This window comes from Nilaparvata lugens, chromosome 3 (assembly GCF_014356525.2).
Source record: "Nilaparvata lugens isolate BPH chromosome 3, ASM1435652v1, whole genome shotgun sequence".
NCBI classification, from domain to species: Eukaryota; Metazoa; Arthropoda; class Insecta; order Hemiptera; family Delphacidae; genus Nilaparvata; species Nilaparvata lugens.
Genome location: NC_052506.1, coordinates 75,252,963 through 75,267,798, shown reverse-complemented (window position 1 = coordinate 75,267,798; position 14,836 = coordinate 75,252,963). Strand labels below are relative to the sequence as shown.

The window sequence follows — 14,836 nt, the reverse complement described above, 5'->3', positions numbered from 1 at the left end:
TATAAATACCTGACTGCTATGTCGTAATTAATTGTTCAAAGTGATAAAATTATTGACAAAAATCAATATGGCTTCCAATCTAAAAAATCAACCAAAGATGCAGTAATACATCTGAATTCTATTATCTATGAAAACTTTATTTCCAAGAAAAAAAACCCTAGCTGTATTTATGGATTTATCAAAAGCATTTGATACCATTCCTCACAATATTCTCTTAAACAAATTAAATACATGTGGTATTAGAGGTATAGCAAACAACTTATTCAAAAGCTACCTAGAAAATAGGGTACAACGCCTCACATTGAACAATGAATCAAACATCACAAACTCAACATGTTTTGGACTGCCTCAAGGAACCGTATTATCCCCTATTCTATTTGTATGTAAACGATCTCCTAAAATTAGACACTGATAACTACTCAACCATATCCTTTGCAGACGATACAACATTCATATTCACAGGAAATAACTGGCAAGATACATTTAAAAATGCAAACCTTAGACTGGCAAAAATCCGTAAATGGCTCCAAGAGCACTTATTAACACTGAACATAAATAAAAGTAAATATATAACTTTTTCGCCTAACAATAGTGGGCAACCCCCAAGAGCTCTAGATATTAAAATGAAAAATAACAATTTACGCAATAATGAAATCAATCAGTTTAAAATTCTAGAGAAGGTTGAATCAATAAAATATCTAGGTATAATAGTTGACCAACACTTGCGAGAAACATAATCCTATTCATCAATAAAAATAGAGATCAATTTACAATCCACATAACACCATATAATATACGTCTATCTGGAACAAATATGTACAATGTTGACAGGACAGTTTTATCAGTAAATCGCCATCAAATGTTATATTATAGCAAAATCCTCATCAACAAAATCCCAACGTCCTTTATTATCAATAGAATCACTAAAACCAAAGCTAAGGAATTCGATAAGTGGGTTCAAGAAATGATTTTCTTTGACTTAGGAATATAAATAAAAAATTTTTACCTCCATTACTTCTAGCCATACCGTATGGACCACCTCATTGTTACTTTTACTTCATTCGATCAAAACAGATTCCATCTTTACCTATTTATTACTTCTCTTTTAATAGCCTATAGGATTAGACTATCATTATGACTATTATTACTATATCTATTATGATCATTATATTACATTATTTCACTGAAATCGGGACTATTCACTAGATATGAGTTTTCTACAACGAAAATCAATTATTGTTCAATATTATTATAATTTATTATACCCGAATAAATTTAATAATAATGTATTTTGTTTGGTAATTATATTATTGTCTTACTAATATCTGCATAATTTATATCGGCTAGCGCACAAGTTCTTAACTTATGCTAGTCGAGCCACGAATTGATAAAAAAGCTTGATGTTTTGCTTTCTCTATTTCCTAATTTGATTGACATTTGTATTTTATTACAGAAATATTATTTTCAAAGTCAAATTGTATTTAGAGGACAATTCATATAATTGTAATGTATTTTATGGCAAATAAATTGATTTTGATTTGATAAAAACCACTAATGAAGCTTATTTTCACATTGGTGTCCAGGCCAATCGAGTATTTTTTATAAATAATAAGCATTGATCACTTGGAAATGACACTGACATGAGCCTACATTAAATGCAATTACAATTAAAATAATATTTGAAGCTAAATTTGAACATGTTTAAATCTGTTTTTTTCTCAATAAATGTATGAAGGCAATTTGTTTCCCTGCACAGAGTTGGTTACGTTAAATACCGGCTCTGACAAAATTATTAGAAAAAATATTAATATTAATATTAAAAGGCAATTTAATTCTTCTTTAAATCAACAAGATTCCTTCTCAACTTATACCATTTCAAAGATTCATTGTCGAAAAATCATTACATTGTAAAGAATTTTTAATGTTAAAAGATGATTTAATTTTTCACATGGCAGATGATATCTTGTGATAGGTAATTTAAAGCACAACATTTCAAAATAATCATTATTTTTTACTATTATATAATTATAATCTTACAAGTTTTAAAAATTAAACATTTAGAACAAGTAATTTGAATAACACTAATAACATGCACAAGTGAATTATAACCAACTATGAATATTTAGTAATATTTTAGTCTATATTATATATAGTTTATCGTTTAAAGTTTATATTAGTCTATATACATTTTAGTCTACTGATTGTTTTGTATAATTTGACTGAAATAGTGGTTGTAATCTAGACGTAGAAGGAGTTTCGATAAATGCATTCCTGAAATTTGATTACGAAGATTGGAAATTAATTTCATCAGGATATTGATGCAGTGATTCAGTTTTTCAGCCATGCCTTCTAGTTCTTCCACATTATATTCGGTTTGTGAAATCAATTGGCAGAATGCTTCGCTTAAGTCGAGAATTTGATTGAGACACACATTTACCTGAAACAACAAACAAGATTCAGACTTTCGCTTGTTAAGAGTGCCTTTCAAACAGGAATATATTGCATCTTATTTCTATGCAATAATACTTATTGAATATATACAATGATTATAAGAAACAAGAAACTAGTAGTTAGTGGTGAGCTCGAAGTTATTGATAATTACAAAGCCAGACAAGATCGAATGATTACAATTTAGGATGTGAGTAGCCCGAGAAAAAATAGCGTCTTATTACTTGACCACAGAAGGACTTGTAAAAAACAAGCCAAATGAAAAAGAAAGAGTTCAAACGAGTACAGTATTTATATTTTATCGAATAAGATTAATAGAGTTCAAAGTAACAAACAACTTACAGAATGTCTTCTTCCTTTTGCTGAGGATGGCAAGAGAAGTCCGGTACTTGCATCACATTTCGCCTGCAACAATTACATTCAGCTTGATATATAAAGATTATTCTAAAATGTACGAAAATAACACTTTTGTATGGATTTTCATCGATATGCAGTGAAATTAATACACTCAAGTAAGGCACACCTTCAAGAATTCAACTGTCAAATTATTGAGTATATCAATGCAAAGGAGAGAAGATGAAGATGAAATATAGATATATGATAAGGATAAAACCTTCATAAATGAAATAATTAGAAATCATGCACATAATATATGTCATCTCTTATTTTGTTTACATAAAAATTCACAGACACAGCGTACGATACTAATTTATTACAGTATTGGGGACTTATTATACTGTATTATCTATGATTTATTATTTTTAACGTAAATTGCCACATTTTAAATTGAAAAAACAAACAAACTTAGGACATTAAGCCATGTCAGAAGCCCTGAAATTGATCAGGTGCGACCTTAAAACTCTTATACAAGAGCTGAGCCAGCCAAGTCAATCTTAATTTACTCATTTTCATTCTATAGTTACGAATCAATAACTAACCTATTATCGTATGAACTCATATTTTGGAGAGCAAAATATAATATGAAGGTAGAGTCCTTCTCAGTAAGAGGAAAATCGCTAGATGCATCTTAAAGAAATAAGCTATATCAATTTCATCAGACATTGATGTATTTTGTAGCTGTGAATTATTTCATCTAACTTATTGTAATGAATATTGGTTATTTCTTACAAAAAGTGATTTAGATAGAGAAATTAACAAGCAAAAATTAATCTGCGTAACAGTTAATACCAACAAAAGCGTTTCAATATATTCTGCATCAAATGCGACACATAGTACTGATACGTATTAATCTATTGAGATTAAAATGAATAGTCATGTAGAATATTAGAAATAAATAAGTCTCAAAGATTAATACAAGTACTAATAAGGATAAGTACAAGGACTGTACTACAAGTCATTACCTCTACAGGCATCAAAAACGATTGGAGGAGGATGTTGTACAAGAACTTGTGATGCGCCTGTCTAATTATTTCAAAATCTTGTGATTTTTCAAGAACAATCACTAGGGCACTGTATTCGCTCTCAACGACATCCCATTGAAGATAGCACTGTAGATTTTCAACAAGGAACATCAAATCCTTTCTCAATTGCCAACTTCTATCTGAAAGTCTAGAACCAAATTAATCATCATTCAAACAGTGAGAAGCAAAAAAGTGTACAATATATTGTAAAATCAAAATTTATATTGTTGAATGGTGAAAAGTTCTATAAATTTCTATATTCTCAATTTCCATTCTTTGTTAAAACATTTATGATAGGTATGTGTGTTAGAATTTGATAAACTGAAATAAATATTTCACGACACAATGATTTTTAAAATAGTCAAATGCGAGAATACCTTCAACGTGAATGGAATATAAGAATGTGAAAATAACAAGACATATTAAAGTTAATCGTAAAATATTAAGATTGAAAGGATGGAAGTGCAAGCCATTTTACTCTAGAAGCAGACGATTAATCAAGACATCCTTGCCAAATATGTATTTCTGTTTATCTTTGTGATCCACCTTTCCAATCAAAGTGAATCTTCTTTCCATGTAAATCTTTTTCATGTTTCAAGAATACTTTCTTTCTATGAGTTGTCGAAAATAAATGATAGTACTTACTGTTTTGCCTTGATTTTAACGTCAGTGATCCACACAGAGTGCAAGTTCAATTGTACTTGCTTTACGCGGAGGAAATATCTGAACAGTATATTGTAGTTCTGCACTACTATTGGCGAGAAAAATAAATGTAGTGGCCAGCTAGCTTCATAGGATAGTTTAAGAACCTGTTTGATTTTTACTGAAAAAAAGGGAATAATTTTTTCAGATCAATTATTGTTTATTACTAGTCTAGAACTACTCTATTATTTCTATAATAATAATAATATATTATTTATTTCCACAAAACAAGAAAAGAACAAAATAAACAAGTGTGAGGAAATTATAATGATAATTAAGTATAATATATAAAGAAAATTCATCACTTAAATATAAAAAGAGAAATAATAATACTGATAAATCTCCTTTTTTCACCTACACTTGAGCTATAAATAAAAAAATGTGGAAATAGTCAACCATACAAGTGATAAAAATTCATGCATGATGGAGTACAGTTAGAAAGCAATGCAGTTTGACAATTAACAAAAAACAGAGACAGAGAAAGCTGGCTGATACGAATACAACTAAGAAGATATATGACAAATCAATCTAATATTAATAATCTCAACAGTATTATTCATCATGCAGGACAAAAGAAAAACAAAAATATATTACTCACAAAAATGATATCGAATGAGTAAAATATTTCTAATGAGTAAAACGTCTTATTATAACTGTGTTATGATTAAAAAAAAAATTTAATTCTATGACAAATAACAAGAGTATTGAATCTTAATGATGGAACATGATGTGATATTTCTACAGTATAATGAATATTTATGTTAGTATGAAGAATTCAGAATTACTCTAATAGGTTGGATATTCTCTATATCTCTACTCGAATTACTCTAATGGTTGTGGTTTCAATAAACAATCCGCAGTGAGATAAAGAATATGAGTTATTTTATATTTTAAAATAAAGTTTACGTTTAAGCAAACTCTTAATTTCATGAGTAAATCTCATTTGAAGAAAATAGTAGATGGGAATAAATTAGAAATTGCATTTGTTCAAATGCTAATTAATGAAAATAGTAGAGTTCATTTACGTATCATTTGGAAAATTGAAGTTTAAAGTGGTAAATTAACTTGTAGATTATTTTCTACGAACAAGGTAGATTGAAAAATATTGTTATTCTACTATATTACAAAAAAGTATATAGTGGTATTGACAATATCTAAGTCATTTTCTCTTTCTTATGGAGAAATACTACATCTCCTCATAATACAATAAATTAAATAATGCTATCCTCATGTTAACCTCGATTCAATACTAGAATGAAGTCTTATAAACAGAGAGTATGGATTCAACAATATGTTATATCATAGAATCCTATACGGCTTTCTTTTTCTCAATTTTTTCATATTTTTTCAATTGATGATTGTCATTGAAATTATTCTCAGAGACTAAACATATCCATTTCACTACAAATCTTACTCTGAAAATCTATAAAACTTCAGTTCATTTATTGATAATCCAAATAGTTCTAAGATTATGTGAGCAGTAAAAATTATGTAGTCTGCATACACTATCACAAATTAAACTAGTTCAAAAAGCTTTATTCTCTTCAGACTCCTGCTTAGATCTTAATCCCGCAGTAGTTTTCTTGCCTCAAGGTTGACATGATGATGGAGTCTCGACTGTTTGAATGGCAAGTGGACTTATTTCACTGGACTCAAATAGAAAGCGTATATTTCAATATGATTATCAAATAATTATCGTTAGAGGCTATGATGATGCATTTTGTCACTCAATAATGCTTTTTTCATAAATTAAGCTATCTTTACACAAAATAATTACAGAGTTTAAGGTTCTTACCATCTGGAGGGCAAGAATCTTTGGGCGGAATGGTGAAATTGATTTTTTCAAGTATGGCTTCATCGCCCAATTGGACGCTTCGAGCTGAATTTACCAATGCAACATTCAGTTCTGTAAAAAATGAAATCATCAACTGATAGCATTCATTAACTTGGAAAGATGGTTGTTCTTCTCGGTATTGGTGACAATATTAAACGCTTTAAAATCAGGAGAATCTGTTAAAAAGCAAAAGACTCTAATGATAACGAATTAATTATCTATTCAAGATGATTATGTAATGAAAGGCAGCAGGGCTGTACCTTGTTCTTTAAGATCTCATGTGCTTTGAGAACTTCACAAAGCTCACTGAGAAGAAATAAATTGATTCATATTGCTTTCAAATACTTGTTACAAATTTTAAAAACTAGTTTTTCTACATTTTCTAGCTGGATAACGATTTAGAGTTTTTGAATCATTGGACATTCCCTTTCATTTTCCAGTTCTCACACTCTATTTTTTATAGAATATTAAAAAAGTGTTGAATTTGTCATAAATATATGTAAAATAAGACCATAGTATATGAAACATATAAGTACATTCCTGTCCAGTAAAGAAGATCGATAAATGGTCACTTTCAAAAATTCAATAAATTATAAGAGGAAATCCTTATTTGGAGAAGCTCTAAGGAAACAATGTAATTCACTTCATATCTTTTGGTAAGGAAGAAAATTACAAACATTATTTATATTATATTCAAATAACTAGGATAAAGTCAATATATAAGAGAATCACCCACACTAGTAATGGAGATTGTGGATGGTATCCTAGTAGGCAAATAATTATTAAGGATTAAATCAAATCAATTTATTTGCTATTTGAACAAAAACAATATAGACATTTTAATACGAGAAGCTTATAACCTAGATTTCAAATCAATCACAAGTAAGATCAGAAATAAAACATAAATAATAATACATTACGAATAATAATACAAAACAATACAAACTTAAATATACTATTAAGAGTATTTCTGACTAAGAGTATTTTACCTCTGACTGTGAGAGAAGATGGTGCATTCATAAGGAGGTGACCAACATTATTGAGAAAATCGACAAACAATTCTCCTCTACCAAGCAAATAGAAGTCTTTAATAGCTTTCAACTGGTTCATAAGGCCAGCTTCATTCATGGCAAGTGACCAGAGTTTCTGAAAATAAAAAAATGTTAATTCAATTTTCACTCCAACGATCCAACATCGTTGGATTCAAACATCCAATACAATCAGAAATTTATACAGACATTTTTGAACTAAAATTCCAAGGTGTTTAAAACCAATATCACCTACACTATCTCATATCATCACATTAACCTACATCCCCCAGTAGGTGCCTAGAATGTAGTAGCTAGGTAGTACGGTATCTCAAATTAAGTATGAAAGAGTTTGAAAATATTAAAATCGACTTAATGAATTTGCTTTCAATTCTGTGAATTTCTTAATCCGTCAATTTCAAAGGCCTTTAATTACACCGATGTTGAAATTTGCTTTGCATACATTTTTCCAATAACTAAAAGCTTCAACCATCTTCTTTTCAGAGCCGAAATTTTCTGTTTGAGATTACAATCCGATCTTTGGACATGGACAGTTACTTTGAATTCTCTTAAAATGAGCTTAGCGCGGCTGAAGTTTGTAGGTTATATAATATAAAATCTCAGTCTATATTCCAAGCTCATCAAGTACTTTCTTTCTCATTTTTAAAGAATTATTAAATTAAATGTAAGGAATTATTCTGATTCACCAATACACATTTTCAAATGCAAAGGTTGAACTCTCAGTAGCATATAAATTGATTAAAATTAAAAGGCTCTTTTACTAATACAGAATCATAGGAGATTATTACCTGGGTAACAGAGGATTCCAGTTTGCTGATGGTGGAATCTGACAATAGAGTATCTTGAAACGAGCACTCTTGTAACGACTTCACAAATTCTACTTCCTCTTTTTCAAAGATACAGTTCTTCTTGAATTCTGAAAGAAAATTGTATGGTAGATGTAAAGTTTTTTACATATTTATTTTCAAAAAAGACCATTTGAATCAATTAAACAAACACTCGTCTAATTCTTAATTGTTTTCAAAATAGCAACAACTCATTCTGTAGTTGCTTCACTTTAGCACCTGAATCTTTGTAAGCTTGCTAGGTGATTTCAATTGATCAGTTTTAGTGAAATCTGATTACTTTCATATAGAAATGAATCAACAATGTTGTCGAATCTACCTCTGATCATTACAGAAGTTTTATACAAGTAATAATTCAATTTTTAATATTTCAACCCCTACGAATTAATGTTCGACAATATTGCTCACTTTGTCGTCTACATATTAAAAAGCAAGTAATTACCCTGAATCAACTCAAGATTAAAGGCTTACTTTCATTTATCTGTATACTGTTCTTCGGTAAAAGTAACTTAGCTTACTATAACTATTACGAAAAAAAACAGTTTTTTGACTTACCTGAATCGTCATAAGGATTGGACGTGAATAGTTGAACAGTTTTACCAATGTAGAAGATTTTGTGAGCTGTAGAAAACGAAATGAATGGTGGAAGAAAGTCTTCATCTAGATAGTACTCCAATGTTGGTTTTGTCTGTAAAATAAGGTTTTGTTTGTAAGTTGAATGAAACTCACACAGAATGAAAACGTCATGCTATATTTGGTCAGAGTATGTAACACAAGGAAGAGTACAAATGAATACCAATAATCTAGAATTTTATAATAACAAGCATTAGAGAGCATATTAATTCTCATGTGAATAAAATAAATTACTTACAAAAATATATATGCCTATTGAAGGACACTTTTTCTCCTAATAATTACGACTATTGAGAAGTACTAAATCCAGAATAGTAATTTAGAACTATATCAACCAAAAATTGTTAAAAGTCGAAATGAATTTTCTCTATCAAAGATTTAATTCTATAAACTTCATAATGCAAGAACCATAATGCAATTTATTAAATTGAAACAAGTGTTTCTACTCATTTTAATAAAATGACATTTTAATAAAAAGTTTATTTTGAATGCTAAACCAAGTTTTTGTGAATAAAATAGAGAAATAATTTATACAATCGATTTTTGTCGATTATTTGTTGGTAATTTTCTTGTTTATTTAAAGGCAATCAACTCACCGGAGCTACAGTTTGTGTTGAGCCGAAGGCCTCGCTTCCTACAGCTGTTGCAATTGTTCTTTCACTTGTGAGAGTGGTGTCATTGTCTGCAATTGCAGCTGGCTTAGCTTTGATGAAGAATTCCTCGTACGGATCAATTATTTTGCCATACAGCAGCCAGTCGGTCAATTGATTCACTAGTATTGCATGCAAGCAGACAGTTATTCTGAAACAAGATCCAAACAATAATCACATACTCATCAAGCTGCTCAACTAGATGCTAATTCAGTGGTGAAAAACTATATTCAAAACCAGTATTAGTTTGACAGAATTAATACTTACTGTATTAGAGAATTTCTAAGAGAGTCGATTCCAGTGCTAAGATGTCTGCAAGTGTACTTCATCAATTTGCATCCATGGATATCATTTTCTCTGATCTGAAATTATTTATCAAATATCCATTTAAAAAGAATATATTGGCAAGTGGACTTATTTCACTGGACTCAAATAGAAAGCGTATATTTCAATATGATTATCAAATAATTATCGTTAGAGGCTATGATGATGCATTTTGTCACTCAATAATGCTTTTTTCATAAATTAAGCTATCTTTACACAAAATAATTACAGAGTTTAAGGTTCTTACCATCTGGAGGGCAAGAATCTTTGGGCGGAATGGTGAAATTGATTTTTTCAAGTATGGCTTCATCGCCCAATTGGACGCTTCGAGCTGAATTTACCAATGCAACATTCAGTTCTGTAAAAAATGAAATCATCAACTGATAGCATTCATTAACTTGGAAAGATGGTTGTTCTTCTCGGTATTGGTGACAATATTAAACGCTTTAAAATCAGGAGAATCTGTTAAAAAGCAAAAGACTCTTATGATAAAGAATTAATTATCTATTCAAGATGATTATGTAATGAAAGGCAGCAGGGCTGTACCTTGTTCTTTAAGATCTCATGTGCTTTGAGAACTTCACAAAGCTCACTGAGAAGAAATAAATTGATTCATATTGCTTTCAAATACTTGTTACAAATTTTAAAAACTAGTTTTTCTACATTTTCTAGCTGGATAACGATTTAGAGTTTTTGAATCATTGGACATTCCCTTTCATTTTCCAGTTCTCACACTCTATTTTTTATAGAATATTAAAAAAGTGTTGAATTTGTCATAAATATATGTAAAATAAGACCATAGTATATGAAACATATAAGTACATTCCTGTCCAGTAAAGAAGATCGATAAATGGTCACTTTCAAAAATTCAATAAATTATAAGAGGAAATCCTTATTTGGAGAAGCTCTAAGGAAACAATGTAATTCACTTCATATCTTTTGGTAAGGAAGAAAATTACAAACATTATTTATATTATATTCAAATAACTAGGATAAAGTCAATATATAAGAGAATCACCCACACTAGTAATGGAGATTGTGGATGGTATCCTAGTAGGCTAATAATTATTAAGGATTAAATCAAATCAATTTATTTGCTATTTGAACAAAAACAATATAGACATTTTAATACGAGAAGCTTATAACCTAGATTTCAAATCAATCACAAGTAAGATCAGAAATAAAACATAAATAATAATACATTACGAATAATAATACAAAACAATACAAACTTAAATATACTATTAAGAGTATTTCTGACTAAGAGTATTTTACCTCTGACTGTGAGAGAAGATGGTGCATTCATAAGGAGGTGACCAACATTATTGAGAAAATCGACAAACAATTCTCCTCTACCAAGCAAATAGAAGTCTTTAATAGCTTTCAACTGGTTCATAAGGCCAGCTTCATTCATGGCAAGTGACCAGAGTTTCTGAAAATAAAAAAATGTTAATTCAATTTTCACTCCAACGATCCAACATCGTTGGATTCAAACATCCAATACAATCAGAAATTTATACAGACATTTTTGAACTAAAATTCCAAGGTGTTTAAAACCAATATCACCTACACTATCTCATATCATCACATTAACCTACATCCCCCAGTAGGTGCCTAGAATGTAGTAGCTAGGTAGTACGGTATCTCAAATTAAGTATGAAAGAGTTTGAAAATATTAAAATCGACTTAATGAATTTGCTTTCAATTCTGTGAATTTCTTAATCCGTCAATTTCAAAGGCCTTTAATTACACCGATGTTGAAATTTGCTTTGCATACATTTTTCCAATAACTAAAAGCTTCAACCATCTTCTTTTCAGAGCCGAAATTTTCTGTTTGAGATTACAATCCGATCTTTGGACATGGACAATTACTTTGAATTCTCTTAAAATGAGCTTAGCGCGGCTGAAGTTTGTAGGTTATATAATATAAAATCTCAGTCTATATTCCAAGCTCATCAAGTACTTTCTTTCTCATTTTTAAAGAATTATTAAATTAAATGTAAGGAATTATTCTGATTCACCAATACCCATTTTCAAATGCAAAGGTTGAACTCTCAGTAGCATATAAATTGATTAAAAATTAAAAGGCTCTTTTACTAATACAGAATCATAGGAGATTATTACCTGGGTAACAGAGGATTCCAGTTTGCTGATGGTGGAATCTGACAATAGAGTATCTTGAAACGAGCACTCTTGTAACGACTTCACAAATTCTACTTCCTCTTTTTCAAAGATACAGTTCTTCTTGAATTCTGAAAGAAAATTGTATGGTAGATGTAAAGTTTTTTACATATTTATTTTCAAAAAAGACCATTTGAATCAATTAAACAAACACTCGTCTAATTCTTAATTGTTTTCAAAATAGCAACAACTCATTCTGTAGCACCTGAATCTTTGTAAGCTTGCTAGGTGATTTCAATTGATCAGTTTTAGTGAAATCTGATTACTTTCATATAGAAATGAATCAACAATGTTGTCGAATCTACCTCTGATCATTACAGAAGTTTTATACAAGTAATAATTCAATTTTTAATATTTCAACCCCTACGAATTAATGTTCGACAATATTGCTCACTTTGTCGTCTACATATTAAAAAGCAAGTAATTACCCTGAATCAACTCAAGATTAAAGGCTTACTTTCATTTATCTGTATACTGTTCTTCGGTAAAAGTAACTTAGCTTACTATAACTATTACGAAAAAAAACAGTTTTTTGACTTACCTGAATCGTCATAAGGATTGGACGTGAATAGTTGAACAGTTTTACCAATGTAGAAGATTTTGTGAGCTGTAGAAAACGAAATGAATGGTGGAAGAAAGTCTTCATCTAGATAGTACTCCAATGTTGGTTTTGTCTGTAAAATAAGGTTTTGTTTGTAAGTTGAATGAAACTCACACAGAATGAAAACGTCATGCTATATTTGGTCAGAGTATGTAACACAAGGAAGAGTACAAATGAATACCAATAATCTAGAATTTTATAATAACAAGCATTAGAGAGCATATTAATTCTCATGTGAATAAAATAAATTACTTACAAAAATATATATGCCTATTGAAGGACACTTTTTCTCCTAATAATTACGACTATTGAGAAGTACTAAATCCAGAATAGTAATTTAGAACTATATCAACCAAAAAATTGTTAAAAGTCGAAAGGAATTTTCTCTATCAAAGATTTAATTCTATAAACTTCATAATGCAAGAACCATAATGCAATTTATTAAATTGAAACAAGTGTTTCTACTCATTTTAATAAAATGACATTTTAATAAAAAGTTTATTTTGAATGCTAAACCAAGTTTTTGTGAATAAAATAGAGAAATAATTTATACAATCGATTTTTGTCGATTATTTGTTGGTAATTTTCTTGTTTATTTAAAGGCAATCAACTCACCGGAGCTACAGTTTGTGTTGAGCCGAAGGCCTCGCTTCCTACAGCTGTTGCAATTGTTCTTTCACTTGTGAGAGTGGTGTCATTGTCTGCAATTGCAGCTGGCTTAGCTTTGATGAAGAATTCCTCGTACGGATCAATTATTTTGCCATACAGCAGCCAGTCGGTCAATTGATTCACTAGTATTGCATGCAAGCAGACAGTTATTCTGAAACAAGATCCAAACAATAATCACATACTCATCAAGCTGCTCAACTAGATGCTAATTCAGTGGTGAAAAACTATATTCAAAACCAGTATTAGTTTGACAGAATTAATACTTACTGTATTAGAGAATTTCTAAGAGAGTCGATTCCAGTGCTAAGATGTCTGCAAGTGTACTTCATCAATTTGCATCCATGGATATCATTTTCTCTGATCTGAAATTATTTATCAAATATCCATTTAAAAAGAATATATAATAAGTGAATGAGTCTAGATGAAAAATATATACTTATACTTAGAATTAAGGCCGGGACATACATAACCGCACCGAGCCTGCGCCGACGTACGGCCGAGCTAAGCCCGCGACATGGTGATGGTGGTAGGAGAACACACGTAGTTCATGCGACAGCCGAGCGGCAGCAGTGTATCAGTTCTGTAGAGCTACTGCTTTCTGATTTTTGAATGTGATCAGAAAACTATTCAAAATTCGTTCAATTCTTAAATGTTATGAGTTTTTGAGATTGATTTTCACATTGTGCTACTGTGTTCTGATCTCCGAGTATGATCTCCGTTTGTGATCTCAATCATGTTTTCAAAATTTCGGAACAGTGATTTAGACATGATTGCCTTGACTCTAGAAGAAGAAAAAGAGGAAACATTAATTGGGCGAAGGAAGAGAACTTGGGTGGAAATCAAGACCCATTGAGGGAGAATTTAATACCCTGTTTCCTCGTCTCATGGATGATGAAATGAAGTTCTACGAATATTTTCGGATGACAAAAAAATACTTGTATTCGGTATTGCGATACTTCTCATCACTTTGATCGTACAAAACTGGAAAATTCCGTATCTCTTCAATAAGTTTTAACTCTCCATGTTACACTAGGCCGCACCTTCACCGTCAAAAAGTAAACTGAACTAGTCGGTGACGGCGCGGGCAACAAACACGTCGACTGTGCTGGCGCGGTGCGGTAGTATGTGCCCCTACACGTTTGAAAGCCTTCGTTTTCTCACTCGCCGTAGCACGTCTGACACTCGGCCGTACGTCGGCGCGGGCTCGGTGCGGTTATATGTGTCCCGGCCTTTATTGTGAAGAGATGAACTATTTATAGCTTACTATGGACCAATAATGGATCAGCTGGCAAGATCGCTTCCAAATCCTTTGGTTCGTAAACAAATCAAGATAGTATCATACTAGAGACCTCCTGGGTTGAAGAACTCGCTCATGAACTGTTGTCTTGATCTTTGAAATCCGCAACTTGTAATTATACTTAGTTGGTGAGAATTATTATGGAAACAGGTAAATATATCTTTTACAAGTATGATATTACA

At 30.6% G+C, this 14,836-nt stretch overlaps 1 protein-coding gene across 1 annotated transcript in view; it reads right to left on the bottom strand.

Annotated features, from left to right (window-relative positions):
• Window positions 1-1,990: 1,990 nt before the first annotated feature.
• The window catches only part of LOC111059552 (gamma-tubulin complex component 4), a 29,672-nt gene continuing 16,826 nt past the window's right edge, over window positions 1,991-14,836 (bottom strand). Inside the window, exons 4-13 of the mRNA XM_022347190.2 lie at window positions 13,625-13,719; window positions 13,304-13,508; window positions 12,629-12,761; window positions 12,031-12,158; window positions 11,182-11,338; window positions 10,154-10,264; window positions 4,515-4,692; window positions 3,810-4,017; window positions 2,791-2,853; window positions 1,991-2,437 (exon numbers count right to left, since the gene is read on the bottom strand). Of these exons, the coding sequence (XP_022202882.2) occupies window positions 2,195-2,437; window positions 2,791-2,853; window positions 3,810-4,017; window positions 4,515-4,692; window positions 10,154-10,264; window positions 11,182-11,338; window positions 12,031-12,158; window positions 12,629-12,761; window positions 13,304-13,508; window positions 13,625-13,719 (1,521 nt within the window). The 3' untranslated portion in view covers window positions 1,991-2,194. The remainder of the gene's footprint in view (window positions 2,438-2,790; window positions 2,854-3,809; window positions 4,018-4,514; window positions 4,693-10,153; window positions 10,265-11,181; window positions 11,339-12,030; window positions 12,159-12,628; window positions 12,762-13,303; window positions 13,509-13,624; window positions 13,720-14,836) is intronic.